General features: G+C 52.4%; 1 protein-coding gene across 5 annotated transcripts in view; it reads left to right on the forward strand.

The window, feature by feature from the left end:
- Positions 1–17,062, forward strand: part of NRF1 (nuclear respiratory factor 1) — a 54,112-nt gene that overhangs the window by 1,326 nt on the left and 35,724 nt on the right. For 3 of the 5 annotated variants that reach the window (XM_032188800.1, XM_032188826.1, XM_032188834.1), the window contains exons 1-5: positions 418–9,767; positions 9,885–10,116; positions 13,202–13,316; positions 15,222–15,348; positions 15,923–16,063. In XM_032188800.1, the coding sequence (XP_032044691.1) occupies positions 9,894–10,116; positions 13,202–13,316; positions 15,222–15,348; positions 15,923–16,063 (606 nt within the window). In that variant the 5' untranslated portion in view covers positions 418–9,767; positions 9,885–9,893. Of the gene's footprint in view, positions 1–417; positions 9,768–9,884; positions 10,117–13,201; positions 13,317–15,221; positions 15,349–15,922; positions 16,064–17,062 lie in introns of those variants that run through there. The other 2 variants (XM_032188810.1, XM_032188818.1) reach the window with 2 other exon arrangements.

The raw sequence follows: 17,062 nt of genomic DNA on the forward strand, positions 1-17,062 counted from the left end.
ATTTTTAATTTCCCTCTCTTCCCCTGCTTTTTATTTTTTCCCATCTCCCCTTTTTAATTTTTCTCTCTTCCCCCACTTTTTATTTCCTCCCCTTTTATATTTAACCCCCCCTTTTTATATTTTGACTCCCCTTTTCCCCTCTTTTTATGTTTTGAACCTCTTTTCTCCCTTTTTTATATTCCCCCTTTCCCCCCTTTTTTATTTTCCCCTTTTTATATCCCCCCTTTTCCCCCTTTTTATATTTCAACCCCTCTTTTCCCCCCTTTTTATATTTCCCCCCTTTTTATATTCTCCCCTTCCCCCCTTTTTATTTTCCTCCTTTCCCCTCTTTTTATTTATTTATTTTTTTTTTTTTTTTACAACTTTTTCCCCCTTTCCCCCCCTTACCTCCCCCTTCCCCCCTCGGGATCTCCCCCTGCCCGTCCCTCCCCATCCCGCTGGGGCTCAGCAGCGCACTCGGGGGGCTCATCCCTGTGGGTTTTGGGGCCGTGATCCTTAGCAGAATTCGGTGTTTTACCCCAAAAAGGGCCCTACAGGTGTGCTTTGTGCTGCCAGCCAGGCTGGATGGACGCGGGCATTTGCCCTCCTGGTTTTGTTGGGGACACCACGGCTTTGGGGTCACCCGCACCACTGTTACTCGTCCTTACAAGCTGTGGGATTGCTTTTATGGTGTCTGAATGCTGGGGGAATGGGTGAAAGAGAAAGCGTTTGTCATTTTTTTCTGTGTTTGTGGCCAAACTGGGAGCAAGAGGCTTTCCCTCCAGGGGCACGAGGGAGAGCCTGCTGCTCGTGGTGCTGCTGGAAGGGCTGGGATCTCCCCCAGCTCTTCCTTTAGGGTTTTTGATCTCATCCATCGAGGGGAAGCATTACAGAGGGGTGTTTATAGCTGTGGATGGGGACCTTGGTGTTTCTGGAGCCCTGATGTGAAGGTCCTGGCACAAACCAGACCCTGGGTGGGTACTGGATGAGCTGGGGGGTGCCCCTTGCAGGCAGCTCTTTGCTCCAGGGCATTATTTATGGTGCTGCCACGCTTCGGTTCGCAGCTTTCCGGGATAAAAACCCCACAACCGCTCGCCTGCGCTTTCACACCTGGGGTATTTTGCCACGAGGACGGCTCCAAGTGTTGGAATCTGTTGCTCGGGAGCCTGAATCGTTTCTCGTAGGCTTTCAAACAGCTCGGTCACCTCTGGCAGGCTCAAGCCCGGGAGATCTCAGCCTCGTGGGTGAAAATTGAGACAAAAACGAGTGCAGGAGCTCGGGGTGAGCACTGGGGCAGCCCCATAGCACAAATCCTGCTTCAGCTCCAACTTCTGCTGCCGTTTGCGTAGGTCCATAGAAAAAACCTATAATTTATATTTCTTTTGTGCACCTGCTGCTCAGTGCGTGGGTTATTTAATTAATTAACTTCGGAATAGAGGCCTCGGTCTGCGTAACGAACTTAGGGCACGTGGGGGGCATCGTGCTGCTTTCACCCCGTGAATCACGACTCCAGAAGCCAAACGGTGCTGATGTGGATGATCCCGGTGAGCTCCCAAGTCCTCCAAGCATCCGTGGATGGGCCGTGAAGCAGCACCACGAGCGTCTCCTCTCTGCTTCCACCCATTTTTCAGCTTCCACCAGGAGCACTCGGCCCCAGGCGAAGCTTTTCGGGCCCTCCTGGGGCTTTGCAGTCGGCAGGGGCGTTGGGAAGAGCCTCAGTTAAAGGGCGACCCCAGAGCCCCGTTCTCTTTTTTGGGTTTTCAGCCTTTTTTTTGGAGATTTTTCAGCCCATTTCCACATTTTTCAGCCCGTTTCCACAAATTTTTGTCCCATTCCAAGCCCAGAGGTGGGAAAACCCAAAACATTTCCCCTCCCGAAGCTTGCCTTTCGCTCCAAAGCCCAAAAAGGAACGATTCCTGCCCGCCGTTCGTTACGTAACCGCCTAATTAAACTCATCAAACGGGGATGACTCCGAGAGCCTTGGGAAACTTCCCCCTTGTCTGGGTCAGAAATAATTGCGAGACCACAGCCCCGGAGCCTCCCGTGCCGTATTTACGTTGCGACATCCTCTGTGCTGTGTGGATGAATTCCCCCCCGTGAGTTTATTTTGGGCTTCAGCCTTGGATCCTCCCGCCCTGCTTGGCCACGGAGAGGATCCTCGTGCTCCCAGGTCCTCATCCTGAAGGGAAAAGGGCTCGTGGTGCTGAAAAAAAAAGCCGAAGAGCTCTAAAATGCAAGGCACGGCAGTGATTAAATTTTGTGTTGCCTTTTTGGTGCTGTTTTTTAATCCCTTGCTCTCCAGTCCAGCCCCACCTGCGAGGAAACCGGCCGCGTGGTGAGCGCAAGGCGTGGAGGTGGCCACGTTTGTGGCTCTTTCTCAGTCCCGTGGAGGGAAAAAAATTCAAGCCAGAGCTTAAATCCGGCACGCAGGGAAATCTTTGAGGTTGTAGGTGCAGCCTCTTGGAAAATTCAGATCCTCGTCATCCTGGGAGCTTGGAGGAGCGTCCCCGCATGGGGCAGAGCGCACGGCTGCCTTCCTCCGGCTGGAATATCCCGCAGCGGGTGTCAGAGGCTGTGTCTGGAGGCCCTCACGTGCACAGCTCCTCCTCTTGAGCAGCTTTTGGGAGAAGAAAGGAGGAAAAAAGCTTAGAGTAAGATTTGTAAAAGAAGGGTTTTCTTCGTGCGTGGTTCCCCTCGGCATGAGGACGGAGCGCTGGCTGTTAATTACAAAGCCCCATCAGCTGGAGAGGGGCTAACCCGGTTGAGATGACTTCTGGCTGCGCCGTTTGGAGTGAAATATTTCGGAATTGGGCTTTTTGAGTGGCTTTGGGAGCAGCAGGGTGCGTGCGTTGATGTGGTGCCACCTCTGAGGGACCGCGTCCTGCAGAGCGTCGCAGCGGGGTCAGCTCTGCCCCAGGCGTTCCTCGTGGATGCTGGGGGGAAGAAATACAATGAAATTACCTAAAATTCGGGAGAAAAAGAGGAGAAACAGGCAGATCTGGCAGCGGTTGGTGCTACAGATGTGAAGTTAAACCGTAGGAAGGGCCAGCTGCTGATCACAGCGCCCGTTGCAGGATGAGCGGCCCGTCTCGTTTCCAAACGATGCCTTTCAGCAGAAACTTCAGCAAACAGGAGCTCGAGCTCCTAATAAATGTGTGCAAAATCCCTTTTCTCTCTCTTCTGGGCAGCGTTTCCCGCAGCGAGATGTGTTTGTTCTTCTAGGTGATGAGCTGGTGATGAAACGAGCGCAGTAAGGGAGGGCGTTTGGGTTGGTTTCCTAGAATTCGTGGTTTTTAGGACTTTTTTAATGCCGCAACTGGTCGCGTAGGGATTGCGTTTCCACCCTAATTAAAAGGCTAATTGTATCGTGCCAAGGGGGGACGCTGTGGAACGAGGGCTGGGTGGTTTCAGTCCCTCTTCGAGCTCGAGTTGCCGCGTCTCAGCCGGCCCCGTGCCGCCGTGAGCCAGCATGAAAAAAAACCTTAACTTCGGTCCTGATGGGACAGGTAAAAGCTGAAATCCGTGATTTTGCCATCGTGGAGGGTGTGCACGGGGTCAGCCCTGGGCAGCCGGCCCTGCCTGAAGCCTTGCACCTCTTTGGAGTGCCATGAGCTTCGCCAGGTTTTGTTGCACCAAGGTTCAGGCCGGCAAATTCTCTCCGTGAGCGAGGGGAGAGCGTTTTCCACAGCCACAGGCCTCGTGCATTTACCTGAGGGAGGTAACAAGATATCAATCAGTCTCTCTCCTGATTAATGGCATTGTTTTCTTATCAAACCTGCAATCCCCTGGGAGGAAGGGTGTTGTGCCTGTCGGAAAGGTGAACGCGTGGCTGATATTTAACCCGTGGGAGATGCCGACGCAGCGTGATGATGGACACGATGGAGAGGGCTCCGTCCACTATCCTGAATCCAAAACCTACTTTTAGGGAGGATGGGAGAGTCTCTTTCTTTCAGCTCCTCCAACTCAGGACCTGTCAAAAACGGGCCATTTTTGACCGCTGCAGGCTGCTAGACACGAGGCTAGCGAGGTTTGGGTGGCCAAAGCATGATTTTCTTGGTCTGTGTTTCCGGGTGAGGTTAATTCCTCCCGGTGAGCGCAACCTCCAGAGTCTGCTGCGGGGATGCTGAGGGGACCGGGAAGCGTCTACGAGCCTTAAAATCTGCACAGAGGGCTTCGTGCCAGAAGAGCAAAAAGCAGCGCCAGGCAATTTCAGATGTACAATTACACCCAAACAGGGCTTTATTTTATTAGTAAATGGCGGATGATTAATTTCCCCCTGGATCATTTTTCACTTAGGAATTATTCCAGGCCGTCTTCGCAGGGAGTCTAGAGTTTATCTGGAGGTACAGCGGCGGTTTGAAATAGCTTTTTAAACAAAACCTTGGGCGGTAAGTGCATAGGAAGTGCTCTTTAATCTGATTTCACGCGTGCAGGATGCCACACGGCAGTTTGCTGACGAGCTCCCCGTCACCTCAGCCTGGATCACTGAAGGTATTTGAGATTTTTCCCCCTTAGGCGACGGTCACGGTGGCAGGAGGAGTTGTTCCAGCTTCAAGCAGTTTCTTTCTCCCCTAATTTTTGGAATAAAGGTTGGCCACGTGCTCTGCTGGACCCGCTGCTGCAAAAATCCCCGGGTCTGGGGAGCGAGGCTCCACGTGCCGGCGTTTCGGAGACCTTCCCCCTGCGACCCTGCAGGGGATGGTGCTGAGCATCGTGGCGCTTAGCCAGCACGCCCCGTGGCTCCCCTCCAAGCTGGGAGAAGGATTAAAACCGAGCAGCAAACGGCTCCGAGCTGCTGGAGAGGCCTCTTTCCTCGCAGAGGTGCTGCTGGATGCCCAAACACCCGCGGAGCTGCCGCGTGGGATTTAGCAAGCCCAAGATCACAGCGGCCCCGTGGCTTCCCCGCTCCACAATAGCCCCCCGAGAACAAAAGTGCCAGTGTGGTGCTGGGTGTTCAATGCAGAGCGAGCTATTTATTTACAGGAGAGGCTTGAAGCCATTAAGGGTATATTAAACTCCAGATGCTCGTCGGCTTCACACACACGCACAAAAAAAAAAGAAGAGTGGAAGAAAGGGAAGGAGGTGTTGCGCGTTTTCTGGAAGAAATCAGCTCCCCGAGCATGGAGCAGCCTTCCGCTGAAGTTAAAGCCACGAGGAGGGTGCCCGGCTTGAATAATGACAGATTTTTAAATATTTTTTTTCCTTTTTTGAACTGGTTTTGAGACGGGGCCGTGCGGTGCCAGACGGCGAAGCGCGACGTGCCGGTTTTCCATGCGGAGCAGGGTTGGCGATAAGGAGCTGAGCGCAGCGAGGGGATCAGCCTGAAAATGGGTTAGGAAAGAAGGGGGAAAAAAAAACAAAAAACACAACAGGAGTGGTTCTGTTCCTTTGAAACAAATTAGGAAACGAGCCAGGGGGATTATTGGGGAGATTATTGGTTTGTGAAACTGGCCCTGTGTTGGTTAAGCCCTCTAAATTAACTTCAGGTGGGCCTGTTGCTACCTAGCAGGCTGAGTTATGCCTTAGTGAAGAAACAGCTCGTGCTGGGGAGAGCTGTGCCTCTGCGGGTGCTGCTGCAGCCTCACACCCTTAGGTGTGGGGTTGAGGTGACAGGAGGAGGATGAGGAGCAGCCTGGTGCGTGCTGCCTCGCTCTTTCAGGGCTAGGAGCTGATGCAAGCTGATTGCCCCTCTTCTTTGCTCGGTACCGCTTCCCACGGTGTCTGGTTTGCTGCTATATCGTCCAAATTTCAGCTCTTTTCAGCAATTCAAGGCCAATTCTTCGGAGAGCACCAGGTGGGTCGCGTAACCCAGCGTTTTTGCTCTGTCTTCCTGCTAAGAGGAGGAGAGGGTTGGTGTAAAACGAGTACAGGGCCAGCACCCAGCGCTGGAAAGGCTAACGAGTCTATTAAACGAGGGAACTGCTGACACTGATTGCTCATCAAGTGCCTTCTGATAAAATGTGTGCCCCTAAACAGGGGAAAATCCAGGCACTGGCAGCTTCCAGTCCTGTGCTTACCCCGTACAGCAAGGTGTAAGGCCAGTCCCTGCGCCTCGATGCTCTGCAGCCGCCGTTTCGTCCTCTCCATGATCCTTCCCCAGTGGTTTCACATCCATTCTAAAATCATTTCACCTGCCAAAAGCGTCAGACCCAGCAGCTCGTTAGTTCCTGGTCAATCTGAGCAGGGTTTTGGGTGAGCTGGAATAAAAAACCAGCCACCCGATGTGAAATGCTGGGGGAATTCGGGATGCTCGCCTCGGTGCTGGCTGTCTGCAGCACCCGGAGTGCTCTGAAGGATAAAAATAAGCTCGGGCCACGTCTGGTAAGGGTTTTTCCAGCCGGGCTGGCGTGCCTCCTCAGTTTGTTCTGGTGTGGACACTTTATTTTTGGCTCAGTAAAGCGCCCGTGTGGCCACATGAAACTTGGTAGAGGAGAGCTCCAGCGGGGCAGCTCGCGTGGTTTGGGGTCGAGCTGGTTCCTTCGCTTTATGTCCACACCACAGATGGCACCAAGTGGACGAGACCTCTGTTTTAACCTGCCTGGTGTTGAGTTTAATGTAGAATTCATGGGCTTTGTGTTCAGTTTCTGCTGTTTTCTGCTGTTTTGGGTTGCTCTGCTCCTCCTGTGCCTGGTTTTCTTCCAGCTCTGGTGCCAGCAGCCACCGATGGCGCAGCAGAGGGACCCTGGCATGGTCATGAAGCCTCAGCAGAGGGCTTTGTCCTCATAATTTTTTTTTTTAAGCACTTTAAATGACTATAAAAAGACTTCTGGCTGCCGACCAAGGCTTCTGGACTGAGCTACAACCACCAGGAAATGTCTTAGCAGGCATCGTCGTGCTGTGAGGGTTTCCTTACGCCCGAAACTGCTCCCGTTGATGGGGTACGACGGGAATAAACACGGCTTTTCTGGAACGGTGAATAAATGAAATAAATCCGTAATTTGGTAACGGTCAGCAGGAGCTTCAGGTGAGGTGCCTGCTCCCAAAGCCTGAGTGTCAGGAACCCTGCGGGAATATCGTGAGTATGTGAAGAATACGAGGAACTACGTGAGGTTTCAACACAGTTATGAGGCTTTTCCCCTTCAGTCTGCAATTTTGGGGACGTTTGGGAGCTTTCTGGAAGGAAAACGTGCGGAGAGGAAGAGCGTAGAGGTTGGAAAAGTAGAGAGCCTGCATCAAGTGAGGTCAGCTGTCAGGTTAAACGGGAAATAATTCCAATTATGACTTGGTAACGAGTTAAAGGAGCTCGTGGCATTGCTGTGTGCGCAAAAGGGGGGGACCAGGAGGACCCCAGGTGCCCCCAGCCTCAGCCAGGCCGCATTTCTAGGACTTTATTAGATCTGGTTGGAATCGAGTGGGCTTCACCTCGACATAGTCACTGTGCCCATGAGAAGCACTGCTCGGCGACCCCTGCTGACTCAAGAACACGTGGCTCAGCGTCTTCCATCTACGACCAGTTTTATTTATAAATTTATTTATTTATTTTTTATTTATAAGCATGGTGGCATTTTGAGTGGTGTCAAGGGTAGAGTGCCTCGATCCGAGCACCTTTCCTCCTAAAGAAAGCGGTGCCTGAAGCATCAGCCACCTCGCAGGCTTGTTTGGGTGCAGCACTTTGGTTATATTCTGCTAATCTTACACTTTTTTGTATTTAAATAGCAAGTCCCTGAAGTTGTTTGGCACCACGGAGCAAGCAGCAGCGTGCCCTTGCAGGAAACCCTGCCCTGCTGAGCTGCTCCATTCGGGTTTGGTGTGAAATCTCCTCCACGCTCCCCCCGTTTTTCCCTGGCAATGGCAAAATAAGGCCCTGGGAGGAAGATTATGGCTGATTTATTTCAACCAGAAAATTTCACTTTGCTTCCACGTGCGTCGGCATCCTGGGCCCTGCCTTACGGAGGTCTTTGACTCGCTGTTTCGGGGTGCTTCTGGCATTATGGTCTGGCTTGTAGGGAGGGCTGGACAACAGCATCCAGCTCCGTTGGCCTGTTTATGGCAGATTGTGAGCTTGGGAGCACAGCTCTCTGGTTTTAATCACTCTCCCTTGAGCTGGGGCTCTCAGACCAGCCTCACCTCAACGTTTAGGGTATTTCTGTGCACTACAGCGATGCGGGCACCCCGAGGATGAAAATCCTACAGAAATACCTGCAATTCCCTTCTGCTTTCACCCCACTGCATTGGAGGACGCCAAATTAACGGGGTCAGCTCTGGTGCTGCACAAGGAAGAGCCTTTGTTTCATGTGCCTCTTGTTATTAGAGGCGTGTGGGAGAGAAACCAGCCCTACAGACACAAAGTAAAGGGATTCCGTGCCCCGGATCCTTTTCTGTGAGCCGTGAACCCACAGCATCAAAGCTGGAAGCCTCCGTGGTTGCTGGAGGGAGGCTGGTGCTTCGCGAGGAGTTGGCCACGCTCTGGATTCTTGGCCAAGCAGACAGCATTGAGCAGGGTGAGATGCTTTGGAGAGCGTCTTCGACTTTTTTGGGGAAGTTCAGTGACTTTTTGGGAAGATCTGGGTGGATTTCTTCGTGTTGGTAAGCAAGAAGCCGTGCCGAAATGTCTTCAGAAGACAGAGGAAGAACAAACGTTGTGTGCGTGGTTGCGGAGCTCCTCCTAAAGCCTGGGGTCTGCTGGCTGGGGAGCTCTCCATTGAACTCGTTGTCCTGCTGAGCTGCCCGTGGCCTTTTCAGGAGGAACGGGGTGGTTGCAAACATCTTGGCCAACTGGAGAAGCCCTCAGGAGGTGATGGATTGCAGCCAGAGGTAGGGCAGGATCGACACGCGTTGTGTTGTCGTGATGTGCGGGGAGTCAGCTGCAGAAAATGGTTTTGGGAAGGGTCCTGTTCTGAGCGTGGGGCTCTCTAAAATAATTGCACGCCTGGTTTGGGTGTCTTGGAGCTGGAAATACCTTTGGAAGAGCTGTTCTGTGCTCATTGCATTTGGTGTGCTGAGGTACAAAAGGCATCCCAAGGCACCTGGAAACAAGCCTGTGGAAATCAGCTGGTGATGAGGGGAAGATCTGGAAAATCTGCCACGTTTCAGCTCCTTGGTTAGGGGATTTAGGTAGAAATAAATGCATCTGAGGACCGCCTGCTTCCCACCTTGTCTGTTTTTCTGTTTCTTGTCTAGACTACGGCAACCAGGTCCTGGCTTCTGAGCTTGTGCTGCATAAAAGTTGCTGCAAAAGATGCCATAGCCTTGGATGTGCCTTGTCCCTTTTTCCTCTCTCCCAAATTCAGTACGAGACTCTGGTTCTCTCCTTTGGCCTCCTGCCTTCCACTCAGTTTCTGAGCTGTCTCCCATTCTCCCTTGTTACTTCCATGGAGTGTCCCACATTTGTAATCGTCTCTTGCAATATCTCAAGTCTTGTGCTTTCTGCGTTTTTGCCAAAATTACCTTGGCCAAGTGCTCTTCCTCCTGGTCCCCTCGTTCCTGCCATTGCATTGCGTGGTGGTCGTGATGATGTGGTGTTGTTTTTTTTTGTGGTTGTATTTTGCCCGTTGATTATCTTGATAACAAGATACCAAAAGCTTTAGAGAAGCTGAGTGTGAGGCTGGAGGAGCTGGGCTGAGCACTGCCGCCGAGCATCTCCCCTTACAGCTCGGCCCTGGACAGGCAGAACTGAGCTGGGTGGGCAGGGCTCCTCACCTTGGGCTTACCAGGTCCATAAAAACCTTTCCTGCAGTGAAGATGCCTGTGGGTGCTGTTTGGAAGCAGTGATCTTCTCCAAACACTTCAAGTTCCTCTTCTTCCTCCTGGCACAGTTATTTCCCTCCTGCAGGAGGCCACGAGGGGAGGTAACCTCTGTTCCCTCCTGCTCCCCCAGCAGGCTCAGAAACCTCCTCCTGCCCTCATTTATGGCGCGTCAGTGTCCCTAACGCCTCTCCTGTCATTTTTTTTCCTCCCCCTGACAGCCTCTATTGATGGAAGAACACGGGGTGACCCAAACGGAACACATGGCCACCATCGAGGCCCACGCGGTGGCCCAGCAGGTGCAGCAGGTCCACGTGGCCACCTACACGGAGCACAGCATGCTGAGCGCGGACGAGGACTCGCCCTCTTCCCCCGAGGACACCTCCTACGATGACTCTGACATCCTCAACTCCACGGCTGCCGACGAGGTCACGGCTCACCTGGCTGCAGCAGGTAACGCCCGCGGGATGCTCGGCGTTGTTCCCCTGATGCCGTGCTCATACAGAGGTCCCAAACGGCATTTTTTGGGGGGCCAGGCGATCTTTTCACCCCTCAGAGCTGGAAGGAAGCTCTGAGAGCGATTCCTTGCCAGCCCTGCTGCTTGCTTGGATGTTGCTGAGCTGAGCCACGTCGCCTGGGCGGTGTGTGCTGTCAATAAGAGGTTGGTTTGTACAGTGCAAAGGCCCCTGGTACATCCTGCCTCCAAAATGAAGCTAAAATACCAAATATATAAAAAACCAAGCTTATTTCATCCCCACGTAAACACCAGCCAAAATAATCCAACAGTGCCACGCATTTCTGCGTAGCCAGGAAGCTCAGAATTTAGGGCTTTCCCAAGGAGATGCCACAACTGGTGCTGGCGTATCTGGAATAGAAAATATTTCAGGATCACCTGCTCCTTCCAGCAAAGCCCCTGCCAAATACCCTCAGCGTTTGCCCTGTAGTGAATCTACCCCCCTAGTAGAAAAATGCAGTGATAAATGAGCACTCGCCAACCCCATAGCTGAGGAATAAAGCTCCTGACCTGCTTGATGGCACCCGTGAAGTTGTGGAAGGCAGCTAAAAGTGTGTCAGCACTCCTAGGTGCAGCGAGTGTCCCTGCTAAGGGGTGTACAGCCACGCTGAGCAATGAACCCTTGCTATAAACAGCTTTGAGGGGAAGACTCGCCTGTAGGTTGTCTTAACAAGTAAGTAAAACCTCCTGGAGTCCCTGTAGAGAGTTGTGAAAAGGCAAAAATGTTCCTGGAGAAGCTTTTCTGTGCTTGGGTTTGAAACTTGCACAGAAGTTTCAGCAGAGGAAGGCAGGGCTGGGGAGTTGCTGCCACCTCTGGGAGCCGGGCTGCTGCTGCTCGTGGGCATCTGCCACTTTTGAAAGTGTCCTAAAACCACCCCAAATTTGGGAAGTAAACTTGCCCTCGTCCCTTCCCTTCATCCTAGATCCCGAAGCACTCCTCTGCTTTGCTTGCCCGTCGCGTGGTGCTTTTCTGGTTAAGTTCTGCCAGGATTTTTGATTTTTGCCTCCTCCCATCTGCACCTTTGCCTGTCCCATTGCTGTAGCTTTCTGCTGCGGCACCACCACGTGGGTCTGACTGCCCAGCTGCTGCTTTGGTAGTGAAACCCCAAACCTGACTCTAATTCAGGTCTCCTGCCCTTCTCTAACCCGTGCCTCCTCTGCTACCACCAGCCCTTCCTCCCCAGCGCACCAAAGCCTGGCCCCCTGCTTTGTCACACCGTAACATTCATTTCTGATCCATTTCTGCTCTATTTACTTGACACCTTCCCAGCTTTATTTTCCCTGAGGTTGGGCTGACACCCTGACGTGAAATCTGCTTGAGCTCCGCTGTGCCTGCACGTTCACTCTCGCAGCCTCGTGGTCCTGAGTGCTGCCCCGCCGAGCATCCCAGTCCCTTTGCTTATTCTTTTTGCAGTCTCAACTCTTGCAAATTTTTGGTTTTCCTTTCCAGCAGCCTGCCAAGCCCAGCAGGGGGTTGCAGGAGGGTCTTGCTGGGTGTGGGCAGCAGCCTGGCCCTGACTCTCCCAGCCCAAAACCTGCACGCAGCACAGCTTCTTTGCAGCCAGTGTTTCTCCATTCCCCCAAATCAACATTTTTATCCTTTTTTTTTCCCCACACAGGACAACAGAACACTGCAGGGCTTGGTGTACCCGTGGCAGGTAGCACTCTGGTCACTCCTGCTCACCAAAAACGGGGTGGCAGTGCCAGCCCCGAGCCGTGTCCTAGAGAAAATGCTGGCATCTGGCACTGCTCTGGTGCCATGGGTTTGGTAGCGAAGGGCTTCCTGCCCCAGTGGCTGAATCTTTGTCAAACACAAAGGTGCCGAGCTTTTGGGCCACCTGATGGGGTCTTTGTCCTCTGACACGTGGAGAAACCACGCAGAGCACCTGTGGGGGCTGCTCGGGAGTCAGAGGCAAGTCCTGGAGCCTGCGTTAGAGGCCATGAGACGGCTGATAGAAGCCCAATTCACTGCGTGGCACTTGGTTCACCTGGTAAATCCAGCACAAGAAGGACAAGGACCTGTTAAAATGGGTCCAGAGGATGCCACGAGGGTGCTGCAGGGGCTGGAGCCCCTCTGCTGTGGGGCCAGGCTGAGGGAGCTGGGGGTGCCTGGAGAGGAGAGGGCTCCAGGGAGACCTCACTGCAGCCTTCCTGTACCTAAAGGGGGCTTAAAGGAAAAATTGAGGGAGATTTTTTTATAAAGACGTAATAACAAGGTAAGAGGTAAGGGTTTTAACCTGAAAGAGGGGAGATTAGGTTAGATTTAAAAAGAAATTCTTTATTATGAAGGTGGTGAGGCCCTGGCCCAGGCTGCCCAGAGGAGCTGGGGGTGCCCAAGGCCAGGCTGGATGGGAAATTGTACCCATGGCAGGGATTGGGACTGGCTGGGCTTGTAGGATCCCTTCCAACCCAAACCCTTCTGTGATTCTGTGATGCTTCCTCTAACTTAATCAGCTTCCCATTACACAGATTGTCCGAACTGTGACCATGAAAGCAATAGCTCTGCACTGCCGTGGTCCCCGCTGTGCTTCAGGACCCGTTGTGGGATGCTGCCAGTTACTGAGGATTTACCATTTCTCTCCCTTCAGAGCTGGTTTTTAATCCCCAGGGAAATCCCTAGGCCCCTAACGCTGCAGCTGAGGTGGCTGAGCAGGATTCCTGGCTCTGTACCAGGCATCTCCTCACCTGCTGCCAGGATCTCCTCGATGGCAGTTGGATGTTTAAGATCCTGGAGTGCTTGAGTTCTTTGGTGTGTTTAGAAAATGAAATATGTAATTACACCACTGGAAGGAGAACTTTGGAGTAAAATATATGACTTTCACCTGAGACTGAGCTGGGGCTTGCCAGACTGGAGAACTGGAGACCCTTTTGATGAACTCATTGATGCTGAGAGGAGGGAGCTCAGGGGATTTGGGGTCACCTTGATCTGGGGGGATGCCCCCGAGCTGAGCCCTTAGGGCTGTCCCTGGGGGGCCAGGTCCCAAGCTGTGCGTGCTGATTCATCCTCTGTGGTTTGATTTCCAGGCCCCGTGGGGATGGCAGCGGCCGCTGCGGTGGCAACGGGTAAGAAACGAAAGCGACCCCACGTTTTTGAATCCAACCCCTCGATCCGCAAGAGGCAGCAGACGCGTTTGCTACGGTAAGGACTCCTGCCTGCACCCTGGCACCTAGTTCTGCCTCCTCGATCCGCTCCCAGTGCCTTCGGTGACAAAACCACGTGCTGCCCACAAGTCCTCCAGCTTGAGGAGCCTGGGGCATCTCACCTGGAACCCACGAGCTGTATTTTAACTGGGGGAAATGGCTCAAATCGCTGCTTTGCTCATTTTTACCGTGGTGTTCTGATCACTGGGGCTGACGTGACCGTTGTGGTGACTGACCCAGCCTGTAGTTTACACAACTGAGGGGAGATGCCCATTAAAGCTGATCCCGACCCTCTTCGGCTTTAAAATCTGTAGAACTGTGTGGGCAGAAGCCCCTGTAGCCCTTGGGGTGCTGCACCACGAGTGCTCTGAGCGTGTCTGCCCACCTGATGGCCACCGAGGAGCACTGGTGCTGGAGTGACTTCTGCAAGCCTCTGAAGGCCACCTGCAATTCTGTCCTGAGGAAACATCTGTAAATACTGGCTGATACTGCTCAAAACATTTTGGGGGAAGACAATTTTTGCTTTTTAAACTGTTCTGGCCTTAATTGGGTTGTATCAAAGAAGCTGGTGTATTTGTCAGCCTCTGGTACTTGCTGCCTTCCTCCTGCACACACGCTGAGCACCCTGAAGTAGTGAAGGCCAGAGTCACCTTTTTCTTCCCCTCCTTGTAAAGCTGGTGAGAAATTAAGTTGGTTTTCTTATATTCTGCTTATTCACCTGCTGAGTCCTACAACACCCTTTGCACGTGACCAAAACGGAGAGAAATACAGCAGGATTAGCATTAAATAGTATTTCCTGGGAGCAGGCTCCCTTTCTTTTTGTAGCATCATTTCATTTTTCCTTCCCCCACCTCTGCTGACTCAGCCACGTTTGTGCAATGTTTTTGGAGGGCGAGTTTTTTCATCTCTTGAAATGGGAACAATTTATTTTAAAAGGGACTCCTCTCCAAAGAATTACTTTTCCTTTCACACAGCAATTTCATTTTCTTACAAACACCAACAAAACGCATAATTTCTGTGCACTCTCACCAGTTTAACGTGTCTGTGTAAACACCAAGCACCGGCGTGCAGCAGGTGGGAGGTTGGTGCCTGATTCTGGGATCTCTGCAGAGCTGGTGCTGGTTCTTTGGCAACGTGTCTGCTGCTAGCAGCAGGCTCTGAAATGACCAGGACAGAAACTAAGATGTCATTTTATGGCCGTGCTCACGTCACCTGGTGGTAGCTGCTGCTTCTCCCCTGCTTAACGAGGTTCTGCCAAAGTTTCTGACACGTTCCCTTGTGTTGCTTGGAAGTTAATAAGAGGAGGAAAGCCTGATGGAACATTTTCTTCCTACAGAGAGCTCATTCCAAGGGGACCTGCTGATGTGGCAGGTGTTGGAGTACGTGGGTTCCCTGTGCTTAGCTGTTGCAATATTTCTGGTTCTTGCCTGTTGTGTCGTTGGCAGTTGAGTGCCTACGGTTCTGGTTCGAGTAGGGCTTTGGTACTGGGGAATTGCAACGTGCTGTTATGGGGCCGAGTGTAAAATATCCTGTGTTTGCAGTCCTCTTTTGTTAAAATGTTCTTTACCTCACAATTTCTGTATCACTGATGAACTGAGCCAGTGACAGAGCGGATCCGCAGCCCCCCGCTGTCCTTGGCTTTGCTGCTCTGCTGATTTCTCTTTACTTTGTGCATGAATGGAAAAAAGGAGAGCGGGGAGAATAATTGATACCTGAGCTGCCGTGGGGCTGCAGGGAGCACAGCAGGCCTGCGGGAGCACCGTGTGGCTTGTCTGACCAGCTGGGGCTCTGCTTCTCACCTGGTTTGTCAATGGGGGACATGAAGAAAGGGACTTGACAATGCCAGGGCTTGTGTTTCCAGCAGCAGCTGATCCCTGCTCACTGCTCCGTGCCTCTGTTTCAGGAAGCTCCGGGCAACGCTGGACGAGTACACCACCAGAGTGGGGCAGCAGGCCATCGTTCTGTGCATCTCACCCTCCAAACCCAACCCCGTCTTTAAAGTATTTGGAGCTGCACCCTTAGAAAACGTGGTAGGTGTCTCTAGGAAAAAGGTCGTGTCATAAATTGCTCACCTTCCCCACAGCTTTCATTCTAGCTCCAGGCAGCTTTGCAGGCCTGGCAGCGATCTGGAGGTCATGCTAAGACCCTGGAGGTAGGAGTTCAGGTTGTATGGACACGAATCTAGCACTGAGCTCCTGTCTTCTCTGTCAGTGTTGCTGCCCAGCACACCTCACCAGGGCTGAATAGCCTCGATTAAAAATCAGAGGGGACAGGTAGTGTCGTGTCTCTGAACTCAGCTCAGCTATCAGTGCCACAGACCAGGCAGTAAATGGAGCAGATCCTGAGTATGAAGCCTGGCTTCTGAACTTTTCTTTAAATCCTGTCAATCCTTCCACTTGGCGGCGTTACTTGACGTTTCATCATCAGCTCTCTGATGCAGCCAAGTCTTTGGGGCCACTGGGTGTTTTTACTTGCCAGCTGTGTCGTTGTTTGCTCCTTCTGCTCCGCAGCCCCCCCGGGGGAAGGCAGCTGGCCCTGCCTCCTCACCCTCTCCTCTCCTGGTGCTCCTTACCTTGTTTACCTGAGCTTAACGATTCCCCACAGGTCCGCAAGTACAAGAGCATGATTCTGGAAGACCTGGAGTCTGCGCTAGCGGAGCACGCTCCCGCGCCTCAGGAGGTTAACTCGGAGCTGCCACCCCTCACCATCGACGGCATTCCTGTCTCAGTGGACAAGATGACCCAGGTAAGCAGGCAGACGGGGCAGGAACTTGGCAGAACCAGAAAGAGAGAGAGATTTAGCACCTTGCAGTGAACTTATGCCTACATCCCCAGGGGATGCACTTAATCTCTTCTTTCCCAAGGGGCTGTGACAGCTCAGATGGAAGTTAGCCGTGAAGAAGCTTTGTTATTGGTGCTTATTTTCTTCATGCAGCAGTAGAGATGCTTGTCAGGACTCGAGGTCAGGCTGCTGGGAGCATTCCCCTTTGAGCTGTTCTTCTCACCTCCCATGTGCTGTGAACAGGAAGCTATTTGTTCTGCGCTTCGCAGTGATTTTTAGGCACTGAGGTCAGGGAGGTGGCTTTTGCAGTGCCATTTTGGCTCATCCTCCTTGGGTGTTTCTTGTGTGCTCTAATTCCTGCCATCCTCCTCTTCCTGCCGTGGGCTGGAGCAGAGAAGAGCTTGTTAATTTGCTTAACTCCCCATCAAACCTCGAGATCTTGCTGATGGAGCCAGGGAGTTGTCTGGATTTGGGGGACTCCCTTTCTGTCCAGGTCCAGCCTCTTGCCAACCTTACTGCTGGGGAGAAAAAGAGGAGGCCTTGAGGGAAACTTCCTTGGTGTGGGAGGGATCCTGCAGGGAATTCTCCTTCCCTTGGGGGTGCAGGACCTGAACTCAGCACGATGCATCATAATACACTTGAAATGCTGGAAGCCAGCAGCAAGATAGAAAGGTTGGGGGCTTTGGGACAAAGTACAAGCAGTGTGACAGCAAAGATGTGCTGATTTCCACTGTGCCCTGCAGAACCATCACCTGCTGGTCACACCACCAGCTCCTGTGCTTGGGCATAATCAGACACACTCACACTTTCTCATGCAGTTTTACAAAAGCTCCTGTGCCTTAAGGTATCACAGATCACGTTCCTAATCCATGACAAAGCAGGGCAAAACTTAGTTGCTAGTTTTGAAAGCCACTGGGCTGGTACCTGCAGCTCTTGGTTTGGGTGGTTAATGGTTTCCCAAAA

The sequence above is a fragment of the Aythya fuligula genome, chromosome 1 (genome assembly GCF_009819795.1).
Source record: "Aythya fuligula isolate bAytFul2 chromosome 1, bAytFul2.pri, whole genome shotgun sequence".
NCBI lineage: Eukaryota > Metazoa > Chordata > Aves > Anseriformes > Anatidae > Aythya > Aythya fuligula.